The sequence below is a fragment of the Musa acuminata genome, chromosome BXJ1-6 (genome assembly GCF_036884655.1).
Source record: "Musa acuminata AAA Group cultivar baxijiao chromosome BXJ1-6, Cavendish_Baxijiao_AAA, whole genome shotgun sequence".
Taxonomy (NCBI): Eukaryota; Viridiplantae; Streptophyta; class Magnoliopsida; order Zingiberales; family Musaceae; genus Musa; species Musa acuminata.
The window spans coordinates 493,034-518,811 of NC_088332.1; the positions used below are offsets into that span (position 1 = coordinate 493,034).

At 33.7% G+C, this 25,778-nt stretch overlaps 2 protein-coding genes across 4 annotated transcripts; one reads left to right on the forward strand and one right to left on the reverse strand.

Annotated features, from left to right (window-relative positions):
- Positions 1 to 719: 719 nt before the first annotated feature.
- Positions 720 to 4,420, reverse strand: LOC135675491 (uncharacterized). The gene is made up of 3 exons (XM_065185687.1): positions 4,001 to 4,420; positions 2,274 to 2,503; positions 720 to 1,499 (listed from the first exon to the last, which is right to left on the reverse strand). The coding sequence occupies exons 1-3, from the start codon at positions 4,332 to 4,334 to the stop codon at positions 1,221 to 1,223; spliced, it is 843 nt and encodes a 280-aa protein (XP_065041759.1). The 5' UTR covers positions 4,335 to 4,420; the 3' UTR covers positions 720 to 1,220.
- A 5,561-nt stretch (positions 4,421 to 9,981) lies between these two features.
- LOC103971018 (protein EMSY-LIKE 3) lies at positions 9,982 to 22,924 on the forward strand. 3 transcript variants are annotated; one of them, XM_009384943.3, is made up of 10 exons: positions 9,982 to 10,439; positions 11,582 to 11,775; positions 11,855 to 11,964; positions 12,052 to 12,304; positions 12,403 to 12,567; positions 12,652 to 12,720; positions 18,630 to 18,875; positions 18,947 to 19,015; positions 19,097 to 19,160; positions 22,435 to 22,924. In XM_009384943.3, exons 1-10 carry the CDS (start codon positions 10,412 to 10,414, stop codon positions 22,557 to 22,559), a joined length of 1,323 nt encoding a protein of 440 aa, XP_009383218.2. In that variant the 5' UTR covers positions 9,982 to 10,411; the 3' UTR covers positions 22,560 to 22,924. The 3 variants fall into 3 exon arrangements, with proteins under 3 accessions (XP_009383218.2, XP_009383219.2, XP_018675785.2); XM_009384944.3 differs by having other exon boundaries at positions 22,438 to 22,924; XM_018820240.2 differs by having other exon boundaries at positions 12,403 to 12,720; positions 22,438 to 22,924.
- Positions 22,925 to 25,778: the final 2,854 nt, after the last annotated feature.

A 25,778-nucleotide genomic window follows, 5' to 3' on the forward strand; every position in this document is an offset into this window, starting at 1 on the left:
AGTTAAGCTTTACTCTTAACTCTCCAAGGATATAAATTCTCGCTAACTTCGATCATAATTTGGCTCGAGCATCCAAGGAGGTTGGCTCTCCGCAATGGTTGATAATTCTATGGAAATATGTAGTGTTTTCAAATGGTATGATATCAATATTCTAAGAAAATAGATCAGGTCAATTGCATTCCTGTTTTCTTTATGTGATCACTGGTCAGATTCACCAATGGTTTCTTTATGTGAGTTCGTTTTCTAGAATTCCTTCTCTTTTTCTTATCTTTATATTTTTTGCTTTTCCATTTTAATTCCTCTGCTCCGAAACTGGACATGGCATGAGTTGGCATTGCATTGTGGTAATTGATCATGAGCTCACATCTTGTGTCTTAGTAACTTTCTTTGCCATCAAAAAATGTTTGTGAAATACTCCAGCATTCATGTCTTATCTTTGGACTTAAAACTCTTAGATTGAATGATGTCGATTAAGAACTTTAGGTGGTCGGTATCGAAGCAAGGATCATATGTTCGGATCTTTTTTCGCAACACGCTTGAAAACAAATCTCTAATTAATTTTGCATGTTGGGTTTGACATATAGATCATGTCTCATCTACATATTTAAACTTATAGATTGGATGACATCGATCAATAGCAATTCACATATGGTCTCTTTGAAACGAAATTTATGACAAAAAGTATTCATGACAGTAAGAAAGATCTAAAAAACCATAGATGAAAAAGATGAACATGCTTTTCTTCCAGAGACGAGCTTAAACAGAAAAGACTCCAACTTTCAAGTAATGTAGCTTAACTTGTAATCCCCTTAATTTGATATTTCAACTTTAAACAGAAGCATTGCCATCTAACAGTTTTCGAGTTACCTCAAATTGGCCAAATTCACAAGGGATAAAAAGAAAAAAATACTTCACAATAAAGTTCAACCGGATGGCCATGAAGATAATTCTTAGAACGTGGCCCAATTATGCACTGGAATATGTCTCTGGAATGATATAACAAAGTCGAATGAGCTGCAACTACGACGTAGCATCAGATGAAGGAATTATGGGAGGTAACTATGCTTCGTCATCTGCAATATGTTCTTTGCATGTGATCCACATACAGTGATGTTGTACCTTCCGCATATCCAAATTTTCAGGCACACGTAGGATGCTTATCACATCGGTTTCATCTGTGGACTGACATCTCTCCAAGAAACCATCAATAAAAGCTGATATCAGAGGGAAGAGAAAAGGGGGATCCCTGGTAAAGTGACGCCGGCATCAACAATGAAGATGTTGCCTGAAACATAAGCTGATGAGTCATGAATAAGGTAACGGATAAGTGATGTCAATGCAGGATCTGACTTTCCATAGGTTCTTAATGGGACTGTTCTTTCAGCCACTCTATTCAGCCATTCCCTCTCCATCAGACCAGCAGTGATCTCTGACCTGAACAATCCAGGTGCTATAGAGTTCACACGAATATTAAATGCTCCCAGTTCCAAAGCCATTACCTGTTCAAGCAAGATAATATTGTTAATATCAACAATAAAAATAGAATAAAGCTTTCCCATAAAAAAAAAGTCATGTTAATTTGACATGAACACTGCCTTCAATGCACATGAAATTCTAAGAAAATAACAAAATCGATTTGAAGAGGAAAAATGAACTTTGAGAAGATACGAACACTAAACTCAGTTAAAGGTCTGCCTTACAGTTCCCACGTAAAGACAGCAAAAGACCAAGTGGAGCCTACTATCAAAAGCATCAGATCTACTACCTGAGGCCAATGAATACCAGATTTTTATGTACATTAATAAGCAATTGTCCAACTCCTCTCATGCAAAAATCATGAGTGAGAACCACTGTTGATGTCAAATACAACTTGATTGATCACTTGCAAATCAACGAACGGAAGCAAAAATGATTATAAAGGTACGTTTCAGACTAGCTGCAGTACATTTAGCACATATATCATACACCCACAGTTGTAGAACATCTTAACATTCACTATAGTTTCACACATAAATCTATATAATGTGGCGTAGCTATACGTGCTAAAAGTGGTCATATCCTTGCATTTTCACATAATAGCAAAGAATTTTAACATAGTAACAAACAAATTTACCCAAAATAACAATTATGAGAGATTATACCATCAATTGGTTTTTTTTTTGTGTAGCCAGTGCCTTATATGCACCATGACCATGGCAAGGTCCATGCTATGAAACACTGTGTTACATGCATACACAGACATGGGCAATCCATGATTCGACCAGACAGATTACCTTAGTAATTGCATTTGCACCCGTCTTTGATGCGGAATATGCAATTCCTCCAGGTAAATGGCCACGATCAATGCCACCAATAGATGAAATATTTATCACACACCCTTTCTGTTTTGCATCACACATGTGTTTGCAGACATGTTTGGATACTAGCCATGTTCCAGTTAAATTTGTTCTGATGTTTTTACTCCATTCCTCCTCAGACCAATCCAATGGTGAATTTACAGCACCTGGGACAGACAGCAATTTAGAGATGTAGGAAGCAAGCAAATTTAACACCAACTGGAGGCTGATTAAAGTGAGATTAGACTAAAAATATGTGTGAAAATACGGTTCATGTACGAAATGAATAATGCTGATCACAATTGACATGCTTATATCTTCTGGTTGGTTGGAGTACTTAACAATTCTGTAACCTATGTCTCAAATTTGCATTAAAACAAATAAACAGTGAAAGCCTAAAGCAGAACAAGAAAAATCCAAGATCATTTTATTGTAAATTCTCCTTCACTGGAAGCAAAAGGTTAATGTCTTCATTATAGTATCATGTGAGATTGCAACCATAGAATGATGATCTATAGCTAAAGTGAAAACATGGCAAGTCAAAAATGCCTAAGAAAATTAATCTAGTTATTGGAGAGGGTGAATAAAGAGAGAGCTAATCCATAGTAGCAAAGCTCTTCAAAACTTGAAATTCCAGCAATAACATCCTTGTAAAGCATGCTCGATAATTAACAAAATATTATGTCATAGAATAAAGAAAATATTCTGTCACAGGATCACTTTACATTCTTTTGAAGTCATCACTCTGGTCACTCTTTATGCTATCAGAATACCAACCTGAATTTAACATGAATTCTACATGTAGCTTCTCAAAACACTATGAACTATAAGTAGGAACATTCAACTAAAATGTATTAAATTAAGAAAGAACAACAATAATAAAGTCGTAAAGTCCCAACTATTTGGGACCGATTACATAGATTTTTTGTCGCCATTGAGATCTGTAAAGAGTCATATCTTTAATTAAGTTAAAGAGTATTTAAATATTTATTTAAAGTGAATATGATAAGTTAAGTGCATTTAAATCCTTATTTATAATAAATATAGTAAGTTTTGAATATTTATAGTTAAGTTAAGAGTCATATTACACGCAAAATTGTGTCAGATCTTATAATCATGAAAATTAACTAAATTAAGTAGGAACACTAAACGAAAATATACTAGGTTTAGCAGTAATTCACTGTCAGCTTACTTCTTCTTTCTTGCTCTATATTATGCAGTGCCAGCTTATCTCTTCTTTCTTCTGCTATATTCTTTTTCACATGGCTTCTTACTTTTTTCTTTTTCTCTGATAGATCATGGGGTTGTTACAACAACGTTTTTATTAGCAAAAAAAGATATGGTCACTATTGGATCTAAACCATAATGAATGCCCTTCGGTTCCAGAGCCAATAAACAGCTCTTCTATAAACGGGACTGATTTGTTTGGAACAGAGAAAAGTGGGTTTATCAAGCTCTATCCTTTTCGATTGCCAGCACACAGTATTTCCCTAGAAAAATTCATTCTATCGTTATCAACACAAATCCCCCAATCTTAAATCCTCTCAGTGTACTTTGACGTCATTCTTTTACATGGTCACAGTCAATTAGTTTGTTGAGTGCCAAAATCTTCACCAAAGATGATCACAGATGTACTTTTTCCAATAAAGAAAAATAAGATTTACCTCGAATTCCGGCGTTGTTCACCAACGCATCGATCCGACCAAACGCATCCCACGCCGTCTGCACGGCGGCGGCGATGACCGCCTCCTGGGCGCTCACATCGAGCTCCACCGCCACCGATCGGACGACCGAGCACGCTCCCACTCCGTTTATCTCGTCGCAGAGAGACCTCAGCAGGTCGGTCCGCCGCGCGGCCGCGACGACGCGGCAACCGGCCCTCGCGAGGTCGAGGCAGAGGTCGCGCCCGATACCGGAGGACGCACCAGTGACCATCACGACCTTGTCGTCCAATCTCCTCCATGGCTGCCTGAGCTCACGCGCCCTCTCCGCCATCATAGATCTCCCCCCGTGCGTTGCCCCAAGATTACGGAGAGAAAGCAGAAGAACGAGGAGTTAAAAGAGGCAGCGATGGGGTAAGGGAGGATCAAAAGCTGGGTTTTATGGCTTTGATGGTGAGACTGGGTAATTACGGTGAATGCCACTCCACAAGGAACTTGGACGACGGAGGTCAATGTTTGACCGTACCGAAAAGAATGTCGCAGATACTTTTTAATTGGCGTGAATTCTCGGAAGTACCCCCCCATCTTTTTGCTTTTATCTGACAGTGCCTCTGGTTTCTCTTTTTCTCTTTGTTCCAAAAAAATACCAATCTATAATTAAAAATGATAAGACTTCTAGTATATTTTTTGAATTAGTCAAAAAAATAAGAATTTATTCAAAAATATTATAATTGATATAATAACTAAGTTTATGTTATATATATATATATATATATATATATATATATAGCTTCTAAACTGATAAGAATACCTATTTAAAAGCTAATTATTTTAAATTATATTTCTGGTCACTACTCCTTACTTAATAGTTTTATTAGAATTTTTTTGTATCTTTTTTATTTTCAAACTAATAAGAATACATATCTGAAATCCTAAAATATTTTATGAGACCTTACTAAATAAAATAAGGTTAATAATTAATGTTTGTGAGAATTTAATTGAATTAAGAATGAGTTATAGTATTTTTGAATATAGTTAATGTGTTTGTAATTCAGTAAAAAAAATATCTTCATTAATAATCGCCGAGTCGGTCGAAACCATTCTTAATTAACTAAATCGATTATAGTATTATGGTTACTGAACCAAAAACATTGTGATTACGCAATGGCTTATCTTTTTTATTATATTTTTCTAGTAAACAAATATAAATATATAAGATTTGATGAAAATATATATGCCTAGGTTTAATGCTAAGTAGAGAAAAATTTATCATTCTTTATCTTGAAACGTACTAAAATTACTTTAACCTCTCATGAAAATTATTTTGTGAAATTTCAAAATCTATAATAAAATTGATAGTTAAGATAAGTGGGGATGTAAACTAATTAAGGTTTTCACTGCAGTATTTTTGGATAAAGTCATAATAGATTGATTCAATAACCAAAAAATGCTACAAGATTTATGTTACCGAATAATGTTTCACATTTTTTGTTGTCACTCTTTTATAATAAACTAGAACATATATTATAAGGTTTTCTCAATCTTCTTATAGATCTAAATTTAGGGTTAAGTGAGGAAAAAAGTGAAGATTTATCATATTTTATTTTTAAATATGTCAAAACCTTATTTGTTTTCGTACCAAAAATACTCAGATTCTTATATAAATTATTTTCACTAAACCTCAAATTTTATATTAAAAAATTAATATTTAAGGTAGATGTATTTTAAACTAATTAATATTTTATTATTATAATTTTGAAGAACTATGCTGTCTTCGTTCATTGATTATTAGTCTCCATTAAAGTTATAGTGTTTTTAATAATATTATAAAAATATCGATTTGTATGATCAATATTTTAGTATCATATGGCCAACATCTTGATCTTGCACGAGCAATATTTTATCATCACGTGGTTGATATCTCATCGTCATGAACCTAATATTTTCATCGTGTATAGCTAACATAATATTATTTTTTGAACATTATCGATCATGTCATGTCTATTGTAAATTCCTAAAATTCGATACAGCATGACTCCACCAGAGTCAAAAAGATGCATGAAATCATCATCACTCGACTCAATGCACCTCTATGAACATAATAGTCCTATAACTATACTATAAACCCTCTTAGGTAGTTTCCTAAATAGAAAAAAAAATCTCTCACTCTATTGGTTCTTATCACTTTCGACACTTTATCGACATCATTACTCTTAAACTAACCTAAATATGAAGGGATTTCATCGGGCAAACCATCGGTGTAGTTTTGTAGGGTTTGACACCTTTAGGATTTGATTGTTTTCAACATCTACGAGAGACAAACATAGAACAAGGTCTTTGAATAATTAGATTTTGACATAATAGCTTAGTGCTAGGAGAACTTTCCCAACATGTCTTAGGAAAATCATGCTAGTCTATATCGAACAAATCCGATTAATCAACAATCCATCTCATTCCCTCTTGGTGTCGTCGTCCTGGCTGAATTATTTCATAGTGGGAGTTGTCCAAATCATACTTTCTTTCATCCAAAAACTTTCTTAGATGACTTATCAAGGCTCAACTCTCTTAGTGACACTAATTATCTCTATATAACCTATTATGCCTATCGTATGTGCTATGGTAAAATTAGGACCACCTCTAGAAAAAGCTCATCAGAAGTTATTGTCCCCACGACATGCCCTAGAGAAGGACACCGAAGGGCGTAAGAAGTCAATCGTTCAATCGGCCAAACTTTCACCGAAAGTCCATGATCACCTTTTCGAGATGGACCAACATCTTAAGGATAGAAAAAAAGAGAACAAACAAGGAAAGCAACTCGAGCTTGACCCATACATTTGATCTCTTTTCATTAGAAATATTTAGGAGGAGCCTATCCTACTAAAAAAATGTCTTCCTGTGTCAGAGACAAACAATGAGATTTGGGATCCATTAGAGTATATTATAACAGATCAGAAGTACCAACTCCCTCATGTGTCAAACTTTCTTGACCATTTGTGGTGGGCAACATGAGAATGGTTTGCCAGGTTACCTCCAGACTCAAATATTTGATTTGACTAGTTGGCCATGTAGTTTGAGTTAAATTTCAACAGTTACAAACTTTTGAAGAAACTGACAACCTCCTTGCTTATGATACAATAAGAGGAGGATGAGACGTTAACCAATTATGCTAAGAGTTTGATGACGAGGTGTGTTTGGTCTCGATCCCAACCCATTCATTTTAATAAATACCCATATTAGTAACTTACCAATATCAAGATTTTTCTTGTTTGTGATTACCAAACTACCAACCACGTACTCAAAGCTTATCTAGGAAGCCAACTAATATGTTATAATTGAATCCTCAATTTTTTGGAAGAGAAAAGTTGAAGGAAAGAAGTCGACAAAGGAAGAATTTATATATTAAATGCCTAAGAAACGAAAGGTCAAAAAGAGATCGAAGCCCTCCCTATAGGGAATTCATACCACAAATTATATCATATACAAAGGTATTTATACATATAAGGGAAAACAAACTATTGTGCTCCCCTCGACCACTTAGGGTACTACCAGTAAGAAGATATCAGTCAAACTATTATATATTTCATAAAACCATGGTTATTACATGAATGATTATTATGACGTAAAGTAATAAACGAAAAGCTTATTCGAAGGGGATACCTAGATTACTATTTGGCTCAAATTTAAGAGACATCATCTAAACCATAAAGCCCTATTAAGAGTTAGGCATATGTGATTATATTTGGTCTTGCCTTTAGGGGAGAAAGTAGCTCAACTTGCAAGACATATGTCGTGTGGCTAACACCTTGTTATAATATCCTAATATTTCCATTGCATATGACTTACATGGCATCGTTCTGATCATGTTGTACCTATTGTATGTTACTTGGATTCGGTGCAGCATAACTCCACCAGAGCTAGGAGATATGTGAAACTATTATGATATTAATGCACATCTATAAATGTAATGGTCCTAGAGTCATATTATAAAAGTCTCCCAGTATGATCCCAAAAAGAAAAAAACTCTTGTTCTACTTATGCTTCCAGCTTTATCACTCTCCATAATTCATTGATATATAAACTCTTAAACTAACTTAAGTATCGAAAGACTTTGTGATGCTCCTGATATAGTTTTGTATGGCTTAACACATTTGGGATTCGATTGTTATCAACACTGATAAAAGACCGATGCAGACTAAAATATCAATTAACTTGGAGCCAACATCTAAATCAAATAATCATATTTTTGACATAACACATTATAACCGGTCTAAAGAGATAATTGATCAATTTAGAACTATTTTTTGACATAACATATTGTAATAGGTCATGAGAAATAATGGATAAAGGGAAAAACAGAGAGCAGGTACCTAGTTGTTTTTTCAAGTTTGTTTTGAGAATTAAGTCAAACAGAGACATTACTAAGAATTCACTCATTTTTTTAACACATATAGACCTAAATGCAAAAAATAAGTGAACAAAAATTATAATTTATCATCTATTATTTTTTAAATGTATCAAAACATACGTAATTTTCATCCATGGCCACTTAGCTTATAAAAATTATTTTATAAATCTTAAAATATACAACACTTAAGTGTTGATTGATTAAAATTTTCATCCATGACAAAAACATTTCCCATATAGATGAAACATGGTTCTCCAAGAAAAAAAAGAAAAAGAAAAAGTAAAAAAGCTTGGGAGAAACCAGCTTCTAAGAATAAAGACATTTAATACTTCTATGGTGGATTTGACACCAACAAGTTGGACTTGGGGAGTACTGTTACTGACGACGGATCAAGGAAAGGAGATCTACAAGTAGAAATCGATAAGCTAACAAAACAGCTGAAGTAGCCCAACATGGAGAAAGCACAAACTACATCCAAATAAATAAATATATATCTCATACTTTACATTTTGATTTATAATTTTATTATATATAAATTAGTGGGGGATTGTTATATATAAGAAATTTACTATAAAAAAAGGGAAAAAGGAATGAGGAGGAACATTCAAAAAAGGTCATAACTCTTCAGAATAATTGAAAAGGGTATTTTGGCATCTTTTTAATGTCTGCATAAACTCCTCTATAGTGAAATAGTAAAGTATGAGAAAATTCTAATGCAAACAAAGTATTAAATTCTTTCTTTCTTTTTTTATTTTTAATTAAATTCTTATTCTTCGAGTAATCAAGAACTGTAGTCGTGATTATTTTAGGTAATAGGTATTGTGTTTTGAAGATAGAATTTTCGTAAAGCCATTTGCATGGCAGTAAAAAAATTATCTATTTTCGAGGATAGGTTTCTCGAGACGCATTGCCTAATTCTATTTTGTTCAAATTTTACTTTAGTCTCTGGTTAAAAAATAAAAATAAAAATTCATCTTAAAATCTAAAAGGTCATATCCTGTTTTACTATCATCTTTTAAAGAAATGTAGCACTCCTTATGTAGCGTATTTATCTTAAATATCATATTTATATCGACGTGTCATTTATTATATATCAAATTTGTTTGATAGAAAAATAATTATTGTATTACCTAACAATGCCAATATTCCTGAACATACTTCACCTGTAAAACCTCTTCGATGATTAGATTTCATATCCTATTGGTTCCTTACAAAATTTGCATATGCCAAACATCCAATATGACCTCTCTGTCCATTAAATCTGTATCTTTTTTAATTGGTATCTATTTATGATGGATTAAAAATAAAAGGAAGCTGGAATAAAAAGTATATGGCACTTATTATGTAATCAACAGAGAATATTTTTATATTTATATTAATATTTTAATATAAATATTCACTACAATTTGACGACGATACCTTACGGTAAGCTGCAACATTGTCCCACCGAAACGGACGAGGCAGTGACGAAGTGGCAGATTCCGCAAACGAAAGGACATGATCTTGCCAACGTCATCATCAAGTCTTTCTATGTATACCTGATCCAGTCCTGGCCGTTCCTCTCGCCCTGGGCGGCGGCCACAAGTAGATCTCATAACCCCCGTCACCCTCTTCCAGCGCGTCTTTTCCTCACCGATCCATTCCGGAACTCAGAAGGGTATTTAAACCGCAGCGGAAGGGTTTTGAAGTCCGCCTTCTCGGGTTTCCTTTTCCGGCTCCCTCTTATTTTATCGTTTCCTCCTCGCTCTCTTGTCTTCAACCCCTGCGTTCTCCTCTCCCTCTCCGATCGTTGCGGAGATTGCTCGAATTCTCCTCTGAGTCCTCGCTCCAATCGGCATTCCCAGGGCCGTATTGATTCCCTTGCTGCGGCGATCCGGTGGGACATTGCCTGGCTAGAACGGCTCTTCCCCTGGTTTATTCTCCCTCTTTCTGCTCGTCTTTGCCGGCAACTGTTTCGGTGGTTTGAAAGGTCCGATTCTTCTGATCTACCTTGGCGTGGGAGTCTGGCGATGGATTATGGCCCTACGGATAGCAGCGGTGAGTTGCATTGAGCATGCTTGCGCCGTGATCGTGTGCTTGGGTGTTAGGCGTGAATTGGCCGACGATTCTTGAGGCTTGATGTTTTCTATTCTTCTGGTGAATATGTGCGAGTGGCAGTTGATCAGCTCAAGTAGATTATGAATAGTTTTGCGGTCGGCGTCTCGGGTCAAAAATCTTGTTTTGACTTCTGGATCAGATCTAGGGTTTGGACTCCTGTCCGTTTCTAGTATCGATAAGTAGGAAAGAAGAAACTACGTGCTACTTAAACGTTCTTCTTTCATGACTAGCTTGCTATGCAAATGCGCCTATTGGGAGTCAAACTTGACTAGAAGAAAGAATGAATCTTGTCATAGTTCATTTTGAAGATAAATTCCATAATGCAGAAGCATGAAAACCATGAATTGCATAAGCTACTTGACAAGCAAAGAGGAATTTATTGTTCCTAAGGACAACTACGAAGTGACATTTTAGTGCCTCATGATATTGGAGTTACTTAAGAAGTAAAAGAGGAATCTTTTGTTCCTAAAGACAACTGAGAAGTAACATTTTAGTGCTTTGTGTTCCCTTCTTTTTCTGATATAAAGGTTTCTCAATTTTCTTTCCTCTGAAAATTAGGGGCTTCAGGCTTATGGTAAATTGAGTTGGGGTGGTCTCCAAAATATTTGGTGTGCAGGAAAAATAATTATTTTGGTGATATCATCTGAATATATATGGATGCTGGCTTTATTCTGCTGGAACTTCTTATATGTAAAGTAGGAAGCTTCTCTTAAGCACCATTTATATATCTGAGATGAGTACATTGTAGGGACTGAACTCAATCTATCAACTGGGTTGTACTTGTATCTGTACTCCTCCTGTAGCTTTTTTTCATCTTTCATTTTATATTTTTTGGTTCATTATTTTAGTGAGTCAAAAAAAAAAAAAAGCAGTAGGGGAGGGCTGCACAACCACTTTCAATGCTAACAAATCAAGTGTAAAAATAATTCATTTTCTTCAAACATCTTTCCAAAATCCAAACAATGATTACACAGATATGTTAAAGTGTTGAATTTTGTTGCATTTGGTAGCTTGTGGTGATTGTTTCCTATGTGCTATCATCTGTATTTTGATCTAATTTAGCTTATTTGTCTTCACTGCAGGAACTGATGATGATCTTCCACCGTTTCTTCACAATCGCGGAGGGCCTGTTACTGGTAGTGGAAAAACTACTGCTGCTGCACCTCCATGCTCTAGGATGCAGAATGATATGGAGAGCGTAATACATCAGCTTGAGCAAGAAGCATACTGTTCTGTTCTTCGGGCATTTAAGGCCCAATCAGATGCTATTTCTTGGGTATTCATCAAAACAGAAATAATTACTTCTGTTTTTTTCTATCTTTGGTACTTTAGTCTGAATTGATAAATTTCTTCAGGAGAAGGAAGGTTTAATTACTGAACTGAGGAAAGAACTGAGACTATCCAATGAGGAACATAGAGAATTGTTACGCAGGGTTAACACTGATGATATCATTCACCGAATAAGGTCTTCTTGTGATTGAGATACCATCTTCATTATTCATATATTTGTTAACATATAAAATATTTGTTAAACTTTTTTTATAAAATTCAGGGAGTGGAGGCAGGAAGGTGGAGGACAATCTAATTTAATTAATAATGCTCAAAGTATACATGATCTGGTTCCCAGCCCATCTGGTTCAGCTTCTAAAAAAAGGCAAAAGACATCTAACTCAGCAGCTTCCTTACCTATGGGTGGCTATCTCCCCAAGCTGCACTCACAACCAGGTGCTGCTTCCATGCATCCATCAGCATCAACTGTAAGAAAAGGAAATGTAGCTGGGGCCAAAACCAAGAAGACTAAACCAGTAAATTAAATAATTTAAACATTGTCCTTGTTTGTTAGTTGTAGACATTTTCTTGTTATTCAGCTTATTTGATCTAAGTGCATTTTTGGTCCTTGCAGAATCCTTCTTCTGGTTCAAGTGTCAGGGATCAAATTAAAAACATAGCAACCAAACCTGGTGAAGCTGCAGCAAATGCTTCACTGATTGGACGGAAAATCATGACAAGGTGGCCTGATGATAATAACTTCTATGAAGCTGTTATAATTGACTATAAACCTCGTGAGGTTGCTTCAGTCTGGAGTATTAGGACTTCATTATTTATGTGCCAGTTGCTAGCGTTTGCCTTACTAATTTCAAATTGTTGTCAGGGTTTACATGCTCTTGTGTATGACATCCACACAGACAATGAGACATGGGAATGGGTCAATCTCAATGAGGTAAACTAATTCACCATTTGTTTAGTATAACATTATTTCTTTTCCTGGATTGCTATATCTTTTGCTTCTTTGGAGCTTTGCAACTATTTATTATTAAGGATGCTGATTTCATGTCTTCCTTTTTCTTGCTATCCGTATTGTCCTTTGTTCATAATAAAATATTGTCTTGTACAGATTTTGGACTTAAGGTCTGCTTCATTCTTCTCTCTCTGCGTAATTTATGAACTTGATCTTTTCACCGCAGTGGAGTGTGGATAAATTATGTGTATTTTGATCATTGTTTTGAGTAGCTATATTTAGTCTATGAATTACTGAAAATAAAGACATCTATTGGATGCTAAAATGCATTGTTTCATAAGGCTTAGATCCTAAGATTTGCTCTAGGTGAGCCTGATCTGATAGGCTTCATCTAAGACTACTTTCAGATATGTGCTTAATGAGCTTTTTGAAAGGTCAAACACCTAGAAGCAGCTCCCCTTTAGCAACAAGATATTCTTTTTATCTTTGTCTTCATTGTTAATTGTAATATGTAATACAAGAGATCAAATAGAATTTTTATTTTTAAAATATTTCTTATATTTCATTATTTGAGAAAATGGAGCTGCTACCAATAGAGAAAATATTCCTTCACCCAAGAGGAATAATAATTAACATAATTGGATTTAAACTTTGAAAACTATTATTCTTTGAGCTAACAAGTGTTTATTTAGATAATAATGATTGATAATCACAACTTTGTTTTATATTTAATGTCCTCTTTAAAATTATTTTTTATGGACTTCTTTTTTCTTAACCTTAATAATATGTCTGTGCAACACATCGTGCCTAGGCTCCATGAAACCTTGGAGCCTCAGTGCGCCTTGAGCTTTTAAGATCTTTTTTGTCAAACATTAGTAGTGAAAGACATGTTACACTATTATCTCAAGTTCAATCTGCTATATAGCTTTGGTTCATATATCTTATTGTTTCTGTTTCTCTATAGTTATTGATTTCATGTTTTGCTTACCACTGTAACTTTCATCTAGAAGAAATAATACAGCTCTGTTATTTTGTTCATATGAAGGCTCTTAAATATTTTAATGCTGGTTCATTTATGTTTATAGTGGCAATCTGTTTTCTTATGAAAAATTGTTTCCGTTTAATGCTCATGAAACCATATTTGATAGACTAATTCATTCCTAATTCTTGCTTATTCTCTCTGACTGAGGTAAAAGTCATTTAGAAAACAGAGAAACAAGCTGATGCTGAAGTATGAATATTTTAGTTATTCTAGATGAGGTATCTAAATATCCAATTGATTGAACTATGCTTTTGGAAAATCCAAGTAGTCTGCAGAACAAACTTCAGTATGACTTTTAGATACCTTGGCACAGGCTAAAGCTATTTAGGTGGACCAAGTTGCCCCTGAAAATTTTCAGGAGTGGCCATTTTTCACACACCCGATATGTGGGTCAGTGCCTACCTAAATGGCAGATATCCTCGGTATATATTCCATGTTTGAGCAGCTTGATTGCAGAATTTTTATGGTTTTGAAGGTGGGCCCATAGCAGGATATCTTGGCATGGGGTCCATTTTTGAACAGCTCGATTGCACAAATTGTATAATATTTTACATATTTTGACTCATCTGATAACCTCATATCTTGATTTATATTGCATGCCACTGATAAAAAAAGTCAGATTTCTTTTGCTTTATATACAAATTAACATGTATATATATATATAAATATATATATATATATGTATATATATGTATGTATATGTATACATATATACATACATATACATACATATATATACATATATATACATATGTATGTATATGTATGTATATATATATATATGTATGTATATGTATATGTATATGTATGTATATATGTATGTATATGTATATGTATGTATATATGTATGTATATGTATATGTATGTATATATGTATGCATATATATATGTATGTATATGTATATATATATATGTATGTATGTATACATACATACATACATACATACATATATATATATATATATATATATATATATATGTATGCATATATATATGTATGTATATGTATATATATATATATATATATATATATATATATATACATATACATACATATATATACATATATATATATATACATATATACATATACATACATATACATATATATACATATATACATATACATACATATACATATATATACATATATACATATACATACATATACATATATATACATATATACATATACATACATATACATATATATACATATATACATATACATACATATACATATATATACATATATACATATACATACATATACATATATATACATATATACATATACATACATATACATATATATACATATATACATATACATACATATACATATATATACATATATACATATACATACATATACATATATATACATATATACATATACATACATATACATATATATACATATATACATATACATACATATACATATATATACATATATACATATACATACATATATATATATATATATATATATATATATATATATATATATATATATATATATTTGGGACCATATGACTTCTTGTTCCTATTGTTGTGAAATATATATTTGTGCAGTTTGAACTAGTTATGGAATAGTCCTTTTGCAGTATCATCTGACAGTTCAATATGTGGTCTATGATTTCATGTTCTTAATGTCGAACATGTGAACCAGTATCACAACAGAATTTTCAATTTTGGACTTCTGTGTTCAAATTGGTGGCAATTGTTTATCAACAATCAATTAGATATAAGCGATGCTAGGATCTGACACTAGCTTGACCACACTAGTTCAAACTGATAGTCACAATGAGGTTGAAATCGACTATTGGCCAAAAATGATATAAGAGATGCTAGGATCTGACACTAGATTAACCACACTAGTTCAAATTGATAGTCGCAATGAGGTTGAAATTGGCTATTGGCCAAAAATGATATAGCATTTGACTGTAATACCCAAAGTCACAATGAGGTTGAAATTAGATATCTCACCAAATAAGATATAAGGATATAATCATAGTCACAATGAGGTTAAAATTAAATATTGGCCAAAACTGACAGCATTTGACTCCAATCAGGTGTTCTCTTGCTAGCAGAGAACAAAATATTGTCCAAGGCAGGAAATAGAGAGAAAAGAGGGAGAAAAGAAAATAGGCATTCTCTTTCTTGCAGAGAACAAAATATCGTCCAAGGAAGGAAATAGAGGGAAAAGAGGGAGAAAAGACATCAGAGAGAGAGAGAGAGAGAGAGAGAGAGAGAGAGAGAGAGAGAGAGTATTTCAATTCTACACCTTAAAGGCTACATAAAACACCTTTTTATATATATATTCTTTTCACTTAATGCAATGCAAATCTACTTCATATAGGATTTTATGATCGACAGTAGCATTTCAATTCCGCTCCTTAAAGGCTAGTGAACATTTTCAGAGAGCATATTAGCCATGATGATTATGCAGTATTTAGAAGCTGATTGGGAAGAAATATTTATGTTTTTTTTCTCCAAGGCAGGGAATAGAGAGAAAAGAGGGAGAAAATAAATCAAGTAGAGAGAAGAGGTAGGATAAGATAAGTAGAGAGGGATTCTGGATGAAGAAATTTCATTAAGAATAGTGTTTCAATTCTATGCCTTAAAAGCTACATGAAATTGCCTATTTATGTACTTTTCTCACCTAATAGCACAAATCTGCTTCAGATAGGATTTTACAATACCTGACCAATTTCTTCTTGAGTACTAATTGGAGTAGGGAAAGGAGAGGTGTCAGTTTTCGTTTCGTGATTTTGTTACTGCTGCTGTGTTTCTATCAATATGAGTGTATGTTGTGTTGGGCTTTGTCTGAGTAGATAAAGATTATTCTGGATTGTTAAAATCCTAGTCTGATTAGGACCACTACACCTTATCTAAATATGTTAAAACTTGGTGCTGTGATGGATAAGATACTAACCTGAGCCTCCAGGTGATCTCAGACCTGCTGGCATGGTATGTGGGCCCTCCCTGACCTTCTCATCAATTGGGGCATCCAAGAATACTAAATCTGCAACTGGACCTTTATCTCTATCCCCAAACGGGGTCAAGCTCATTAAGCTCATGCCGGAATGCATCTGATTATACTAGTTTATAGTTGTAAGCTTAAAAGCTTAGCTCAGGGCCTCAGCATGGCAAGGGTGTTTGACTTCTATATCAATTGAGAACATGATAGTATCACCTCATGCACGACTAATCCTAGCGACAAGGGACCTCGATCCAATTGGCCAATGCAGTTCAGCGTCTACTTTGACAAGCTTATGCAATGATCAATGATGTGACAACACAAGTATCATTTTGTACACAACTAACCCTCGGTGGCAACAAGCCTTGACTATTAAAATCTATATTATCAATCTAGTAAAAAAGATAACTTTGTACAGTAGTTAACAATATACTATTAACAGTATATTATTTACTGTTAACAGTAGTTAGACGGGGAGAAAAGAACTATTTATTGATAGTAAGGGGATAAAATTGTCACCGACAATGTGGAAAGTGGGAAGGAGAGGCAGCGATGAGAAGCTGGCAATGGTGAGAAGCTGGCAACAACAGCAGCATTGAGAAGCTGGCAGCAGCAGCGAAGGATTAGTTTAAGACAGCTGCGACAGCGACAGTAGTGGCAACGACGGAAGCTGCGGATAGTAGTAGCGGTAGGGGCGAAAGTTCCAGAGGGAGTCCATCGGTGGCAGAGGAACCTACGGTCCTCTCCCTCGATAGGTTAAGGAACTGCACACGGAGCGACGGTGAAAGGAAACTATGGGCTCTTGTGAGGCCATTGGACCCGTTCGTCGACGATAGAGGAAGGCTCGGTCCACTACGTCTGTGGCGGAGGCAACGACAGAAAGCGTTAGCGGTGGAGATAGAAGCAATGCTAGGGTTGGTTCGAGGTCACGCAGGCGTGAAGTGTCGGTTATGAGGGTAAGTAACTGTGTTAGTTGGTTCAATCGAACCAACTAACTACTGTTGATCCGAACTAGACTTAAAAGTCTGGTTCAGTTGCCTTATTTGAATCGGGCACTTGCTTGGAGTGCCCAACGCTTGGGTTCGGGTGGCACATCATTGAAGCGCGCCGCCTGGTCCACACACGAGGAGCTCGGGCCTCGCCTTGCCTCACCTCGCCCGAGTGCCTAGGCGAGTGCCCGAGCGCCTATTTAAATCACTAACAACTCCATATTTAGATGAGTGCATGTTATGAGGATACATCTCTTGACTCCACATGACTTTCTAGAGGTCCTCCCTAACCTCACACCATGATTCCTATGACACACCGACTACTATAAACTCCATATAAGAAACTTACCTTCGCCTCCAAAAGAAGGAATTCTTCTCTTTTCCTTCTTAGACAAGGGATCTTGACCTTGTCTTCACCCATGGAGAATTCCCTCCTCCGAATCAAAAAGACCATGAAGCCCGGTAAAGAGTGCCTAAGGGCCTCATCCTCCTCTCTTCAGGGGAACCCCCAAACAGGGTCAACCTTTATCTCTATCTTACTACGAGTCTCTCACTTGTAGCAAAGGTCCAGTTGCAGATTTTCCCATCTTGTAGGTGTTTGATAACTATAAACTAGCAAAGGTCCAGTTGCAGATTTTCCAGGACTGTTTCTCCTAGCTTTGTTTAGAGACTTTATGGCTCATGTAGTTAAAAGAGATCTGAAGAGCTAATAAATTATGCTCTCTCATCTATGCATCTTTTAGCATTCAATTTTTGATGATTTAACAATACTTATATGTGTTGCAAGCTCCTGCTAGATTTTTTCAGCAGATTTGGCAGCTTAATTACAGGTTTCTTAGCACTATGTCCTAGTTGAAATATTTGTTTTTGGCAGATTGCTCCTGAAGATATACGGTGGGTAGATGTGGAGCCTGTTATGTCCAATCCAAGTGGTCGTCATGGAACTGGACCTGGTAAAAAGCAGCTCTCAGGTCTCGGTGGCATCGTTCCATGTACTGGTAAAGGTGGAGGGTCCTCTAAGAACCAATCCAGCAAAAATTACATGTCATCACAGAATTGGACTGGAAAGAAGGGATCTCAAGATATTACAATATTTGATACAAAGATTCTGGTTAAGGATGTATGTGAAGAAATTTTTCCATCTTCTGAGCTACAGAGATTGTTTGATTCACTGTATTCTTTGATGGGCAGGTGGAGAGGGTTCTTGATGCAAGTCCTCCAGATCCTGTAGAGATTGAAATGGCAAAGAAAATGCTCAAAGTAATGACACACTCAGAAATTTAGTTGGTTGCTGCTATTTTTAAATTCTTCTCAACTTTTAGGTTCATGTGATTTCTACAGGAGCAGGAACAATCACTGATCGATGCAATTGCAAGGATTGGTGATGTGTCTGATAGTGAAAGTGGTAATACATCTAAGCACATCTTACTTTTAAACAGACAATGCCCTTGCTGTATTGTGTTATGTGAAAAAAATATTACTTGTCTTGGGAATATATGTATATGAAGAAAAATGCATGTTTTCCTATTCATAGGAAATCAATGAAAGATCACCTATATGTACAGTTGGTTTGAGATAATGTGAACACTAGCTGCATCTTTGATGTTGGCTTTGGCTTGTTACACATATTATCTCTTTAGATATGTCTTTCTAGCAACACTGCCAATGTCGGTCCCAAACTCGGATGAAATGGTAGAGGATTGCTTTGGGTCACTAAGAACCAATATAAAACTACATAGATCTCATAAACATATAGGGTTAGGTCGTCACTCTGACGTAACACGAGGCACCTTCACCAATTAGGTATCCCACAATGCTAACGGTGGGCTAAGACGTCTCTCAGAAGTAGCCTATCACATCGAAGTAGGTGAGGGTTTTATCATTATTTGGACTAATGCGAGTAAAGAAGCTAGTCCAAGAACATAGTATTAGGTTAAGAACACTTTCAAGAAAGCGGCTAAAATTAGTAGACACTATGAGGATAAACATTATTTACTTACGAGAGATAAGTGGGTAGGAGAAATATCTAGAGAAATTGATGGTACTTGGTTTAGAATTTGGTAAATATAGAAATGATATAGAAATCCTTGTACATAAGGATCTTAAGAACAATCTTATAGATGTAAAAAAAATTGGAAATAGAGATATAGTTTTAGAATTTATCTTAGGAAAACAGGTTTTGAATGTTATAAGTGCTTATTCTCATAAAGTTGTATTAGATGATCAAACAAAAAGAAAATTTTAGAAAAACTTAGACGGTATCATTCAAGGAATGATTAGGATGGTTTGAATGAAGATGATGGTATGATTTTAGATTTTATCATTTCATATGGTCTCATAATTATTAATACTAACTTTAAGAAGTGAGATGAACATTTGACATTTTTCTCATTAGAATGTTAGTTACAATTGTATATAAGAATTGTGAAGTTATATATAGGTTGATGGTATTATGTATTTGTTGTAAAAAATGGAAGAAGAAAAAGATATTAAAAAAAATTACTAGGACTAAATGGTGGAATTTTAAAAATAATAATGCAAGGATTTTTAAGAATTGGATGGAAATGAAGATCGCTTGAAACTTAAGCAGGATAATATTAATATTATTTGGACTACGTTGGCTAATAAGATTAGAAGTTTAATGAAGGATATTTTCTTAATGGTGCAAGGAAATCATAAATTAATTAATCATGCTTAAAGATTGATAAATTTATAAAAAATGAGGAGAAATTCAAAAGAAACATAGAATCTTAAAAAGGTGTTAAAAAAGTTGTTAGAATGACAAGTTAGATACTAAGGATTAGAAAAGAATATATATCGAATTGGTAGAGATAGGAAAAGCAAGTGCAAGGATTTAAGTAATGCTATATGTTTTAAAGATGAAAACAAAAAATTATTATTAATGATAACAAAATTGATAACGAAATTAAGGAAAGATGAAAAATTATTTTTATAAATTATTTAATGAATGTTCCACTTATGACTTAAGTAATAGTAAGTAATCATATTTGTTCCAAAAATTCAAACTAGTGAGGTAAACGAAGTTAAAAAAAAGATGAAAATAGATAAGAGTGTGGATCTAAGTAAGGTTTGAAAATTCTAGGTTTTAAGAAGATGCTTAATGAATAGAGGAAGAGCATTTTAGTGTCAATTTATAATTGTGAGTTACATACAAAATTATTCTATATATAGAGAAATTATGAGGCATACTATAAAAATGTGGAGCCATACTATGAAACCGTGAGAACAAATTATTGAAAGTGGTATAAGATTTGGAATAAATATCTCTGAAGATCAATTTAGTTTTATGCTTGGAAAATCAACAATATAAGTTATTTATTAAGAAAATTAATATAAAAATATAGAGAGAAAAAGAAATATTTATATATAGTTTTTATTGATCAGAAAAGACTTGTGATAGACTTTGTAAAGATTTATTTCGATGAGTTTTGGAAACAAAGATATATCCACTAATTATATTTATATTATAGATGATATGTTTGATAATGTAGCCACTAATATTAGAACTATAGGAAGTTTGCCTGGTGAATTTCTTTTTTGTATAGAACTATAGGGAGTTTGCCTCGTGAATATCTTAATAGTATAGAACTATAGGGAGTTTGTCTAGTGAGTATCTTATTAGTAGAGAACTATTATCAATGATCCGTGTTAAGTCTCTAACTTTTTACATTATAATATTGATTATAATGGATGAATTTACTGGTCATTTACTACGTTACTAGTTGATAATATTGACTTAGTTGATGAGAGTTTAAATGAAATTAATTCTGCACTAGTGTTGTGTAGACAATCCTTAAAAACTAAAGTTTTTAAATTAAATAAGGGCAAGACTAAATATATAAGATGTAATTTCAATAATACAAGGAATATATATGATGGATGGATTAGAAGTTTCATTAAGTAAAAGTTTTAGATATCTTGAATTAGTTATTTAATAAAATAGATGTTATTCATAGAGTAAAAATAGGATAATTAAAATAATAAGAGACATTATGACTCTTGTGTGATAATTGGGTATCTTTAAGATCGAAAGAAAAAATTTATAAGATGTGATAAGTAGATAACTTATAGATCGATAGTTAGAAGAGGTGAAATGATTACTGTTAAATGGTACAAGGTATGAGAAGAGGTAGATGAATACTTAAAAATACGTTAATAGGAACTATAAGTAAAGATTTCAATACTCTTAACTAATTTATGACTTTTTATAATATTCAATCGTGACAAAAGATTCATGTAGTCAACTCCAAATAAGTTGGGCTTACAACTTTGTTGACCTTGTTAAGAAGATAAAAGAAGACCTAAAAAAACTTTAATGAGAGACTATAAATAAAGATTTAAATTCTTAACTAAGATATAAATCTTTAATGATCTCAATGGCTTCAAAAGATTAGTCAGCCCCAAATAGCTGAGACTTTGACTTTTTTGTTGTTGTTGTTGCATATATCTTTCTAGCACACGGATTGTTAAGGTGTTTATTTCTCCTTGAGATACTTCATTTAGCATAGCATGCGCCGCACCAGTTACTGCTGCTAATTAAAACTTGATGCTTATCCAACTTCTCATGACAGCTTATTAATTTTAACTCGCCAGTATGTTTTGGATAAAAGGAATTTTCATTATGATACTTGATTGTAACCCAAATGTTTTGCATGAAGCAGAGGGAGAGGAGCCGTTGTCGCAGAGACTATGCAAAGAGCGAGGCAGGGCATGGGGTGAGGGGCAGCATGGTAGGAAGCAGCAAGCACTTCTTTTTCAGGACCCTGAAGGTTCAAGATGGTGATCATATAGCTGGTGACGGCGATGGCACCACAACCAGCTATTGAGGAGGAGACGATGACAACTGCAACGATCATTCTACCCGGAGGAAACCAAACATAGCCAGTAGCATGTGACAATGTGCACGGCAAAAGCCATGCCAAGAAAATTTATGGAGACGCAGTCTTGTGTGATCTCCCATTTGATCCGAAGGGAATAAAGAAGTGCATCACCAGCTTATTCTTTTACGGGAACTTTGTTTCTAACCATCTCCACCGTTTTTGAGTGGATGCATCAGCCAATCGAAGCAAACAGTGAGAGTAAAGAATGTAATGGCTGCGATGATTCAAGATTCTTTTATTGGAACTCATAATCCCGTATTTTTCTACAGTGTTCGGCAAGTTTAATTTTCTGCATTGGCTAATCAGTTGGAAGAATTCTGAGAAATTACTTTCCCATGGCATTGAGTATCGATCTGTTCATTGCTTGAATCTGAATTGTTCTCTCTTATATTTTTTTATATAATCTATATATTTATATTCTTACCATTTTTTCACATTGGTAAATGACTGCAATCCGTGAAATTTAAATTAATCAGAGATAGATAGTTTTTATAAGTATAATTCGGACAAGCTTTAAAGGCAAGATTGTGTTCTTTTATCAATATTATTCTGTCTAAGAAATTATGTTATTTATTTCCATGTCGAGGCCTTGGTTTGATTTCTCTCTGGTGATTTCTTAATCCTAGCACCATTTTATTTAAATTATTATTCTTTTGTACAAATAGTAAATGGTGAAAATAAAATTCGATCTCATTAGATCAATATTTTAGATTAAATTATTGGATAATGTTTTAAATTATTAATATCTTATAAGTGGATCAGATTTAGATCAATATTTTTTTTTTTGGGTTATTTTAAGAAAAAAAATATTTTAGGTATTTTTCAATCGATAATTTTTTTCAAACAGTATTTCTAATTTAAAAAATCAAAATACCCCTCTAAATATTACTATTTTATCTGTTTTAAGTTGTTACAGTATTTTCATTTGATTCATTTACGTGTTTTTAGTATTGAAAATACTATAAATGCTATTGAAAATATTATAAGTGACATCATATTGTTCCGCTTTAATTATCATTCCTCATAAACGTAATACTTTTTGGATTGTAGTTGGTTTCATTGAGGTTATGAGTCCATTTAGATCATTTATAATGCTTTCCAATTGGCTTCATAGTGTTTTTATTATGGTAACTAAAATGTGGTAAAAAGCTAATTTTTCATTTCTATTATGATGATATTATTCCTAAACTATTATAAATAGCTATTGAATTTTAGTATGATATATCAAATAATTTTTAGTGTATTTTGATTTTATTTGATTCATTTATAGTATTTTCACGTAGGTTTTATATTGTTTTTATTATGACGACACACTATAACATACGAAAAATATTTTGAGAGAAAATTTAAATATTTTTTAAATTAGAATATTATTTGAAAAAAAATAAAAGGAGGCACCGATTGAAAAATACCCAAAATGAGTATTTACTAGAAAAATCACCCTTTTATTTTTTTTATCCAAATCCTTTCAAAACATAACTACAATTGCATAAGATCATACCAGACGTGAATCTCGGCTCAAAATCCATTACATAAAATTGCAAATTTTTTTATTCGTACGTTTTCCTCAATCAATACATAATAAATTAATCCATAATTTGAATAAAGAATGATCCTGTCATCGATAATTGTTCTGTATTAATCAATGCAGTGATGCAAAAAGAAATATATAATGAACACGATTATATTAATGTACGATATACCTTTTTTGAAAAAGGAAAAGAAGAAAAGTTATCATTTGACAGTTGGCATAAAGAATGACCAAAGTCCTCAAAAAAAAAAAAAAAAAAAAAAAATTGATTTCTCTCGAAATTGTAAAGCTTATATCCAAAGGGATGGATAAAAGAGAACCTATAGTAAAAGGATCTCTACTGTCTCTTCGACTGGAGTTGTTCAAAACCATGGAACAATGGTATAATTAATTACAATCTGTGCATCAAAGCGGACCCAAAGAGGTCTAAAGTTTTACGGTGAGGCCTTCTTTAACCCTTCCAAAAGCGCTTAACTCTCAGCCATGCCATGGCAGCATCAGAGGCTTGACATGGTGCACAACCAGCAGAAGAGCACCTCTCCCTTCATATTCTCGATCACATTGCCAGTGCTTGTCGTACTATCAGCCGACTTAAATGAGCCATCGCATTCAAGTACGACATCAAAATTAAAACAAGCCAGCTAAGCTAACATCGAGACTATTGGAAGGTCGTGCTAAGTTCCTCATCTTTATCGTCCTCACATTCAAGTACGAAATCAAAATTAAAGCAGCTACCATCAAAACTGTTCACAGGTCTTGCAAGAGTTCCCATATGTTTATCCCCATTTAACGTTAATCTATTGTATATTATACATGAACAAAAACATCAACTGGAAAAGGATAAAGAGTGATCATTTAGTAAACAATATGTGAACCTAAAAGAATACCAAGTAATATTTTGCAATATCTCTTGACAGGGATGCCTTGCAATATCCTTTTCCTTTCCAAGGATTGATGGAGAAGATCCACATGGGTGTGTTTCCACCATTCCCCCACGAGTTGCATGAGGCGCAGACACGTTTTTCTTATCAGGAAAAGAATAATATAGAACAGAAGTCGGCCTTAGAAGAACCAAAACACGAAGAGAGCGGCTAAACATGGGTTATTGTTCTTAATCTAACACGTTAAGTTTGGAGTAGGTGTTGTCACATAGTGCTACCTAACATTTTTATGCGTTTACGAACCAATGTTATTTCAGATCGATTAGAATTCAAAATGTAAAGTCCAATCCGTCACATTGATAGGGGCTTAAGAGAAGAATATACTTTGGATTATTTCTTATTCCAAAAATATTTATTCTTACCATTTTATAAATGAACTTTTTATTCGTAATTTAAAAATATTATTTTTAATGATCGCATAAGATCTTGCAACGTGAAGCGACTCACCTTTGCTCCCCAAAACGTGATGGCTCTAAGGAGTATGTCCCCAAAGATTGATTAGAATTTAAATATAAAAATTATATATATATAATAAAATATTTATTTTTATAAAATATATATTGAATATCAAGAGATTTTGGTAAGAGAGAGACAATTAAGTACTCATAAGGGCTTCAAGCTTTATATGAGAGGGTGTATATGGGATTATT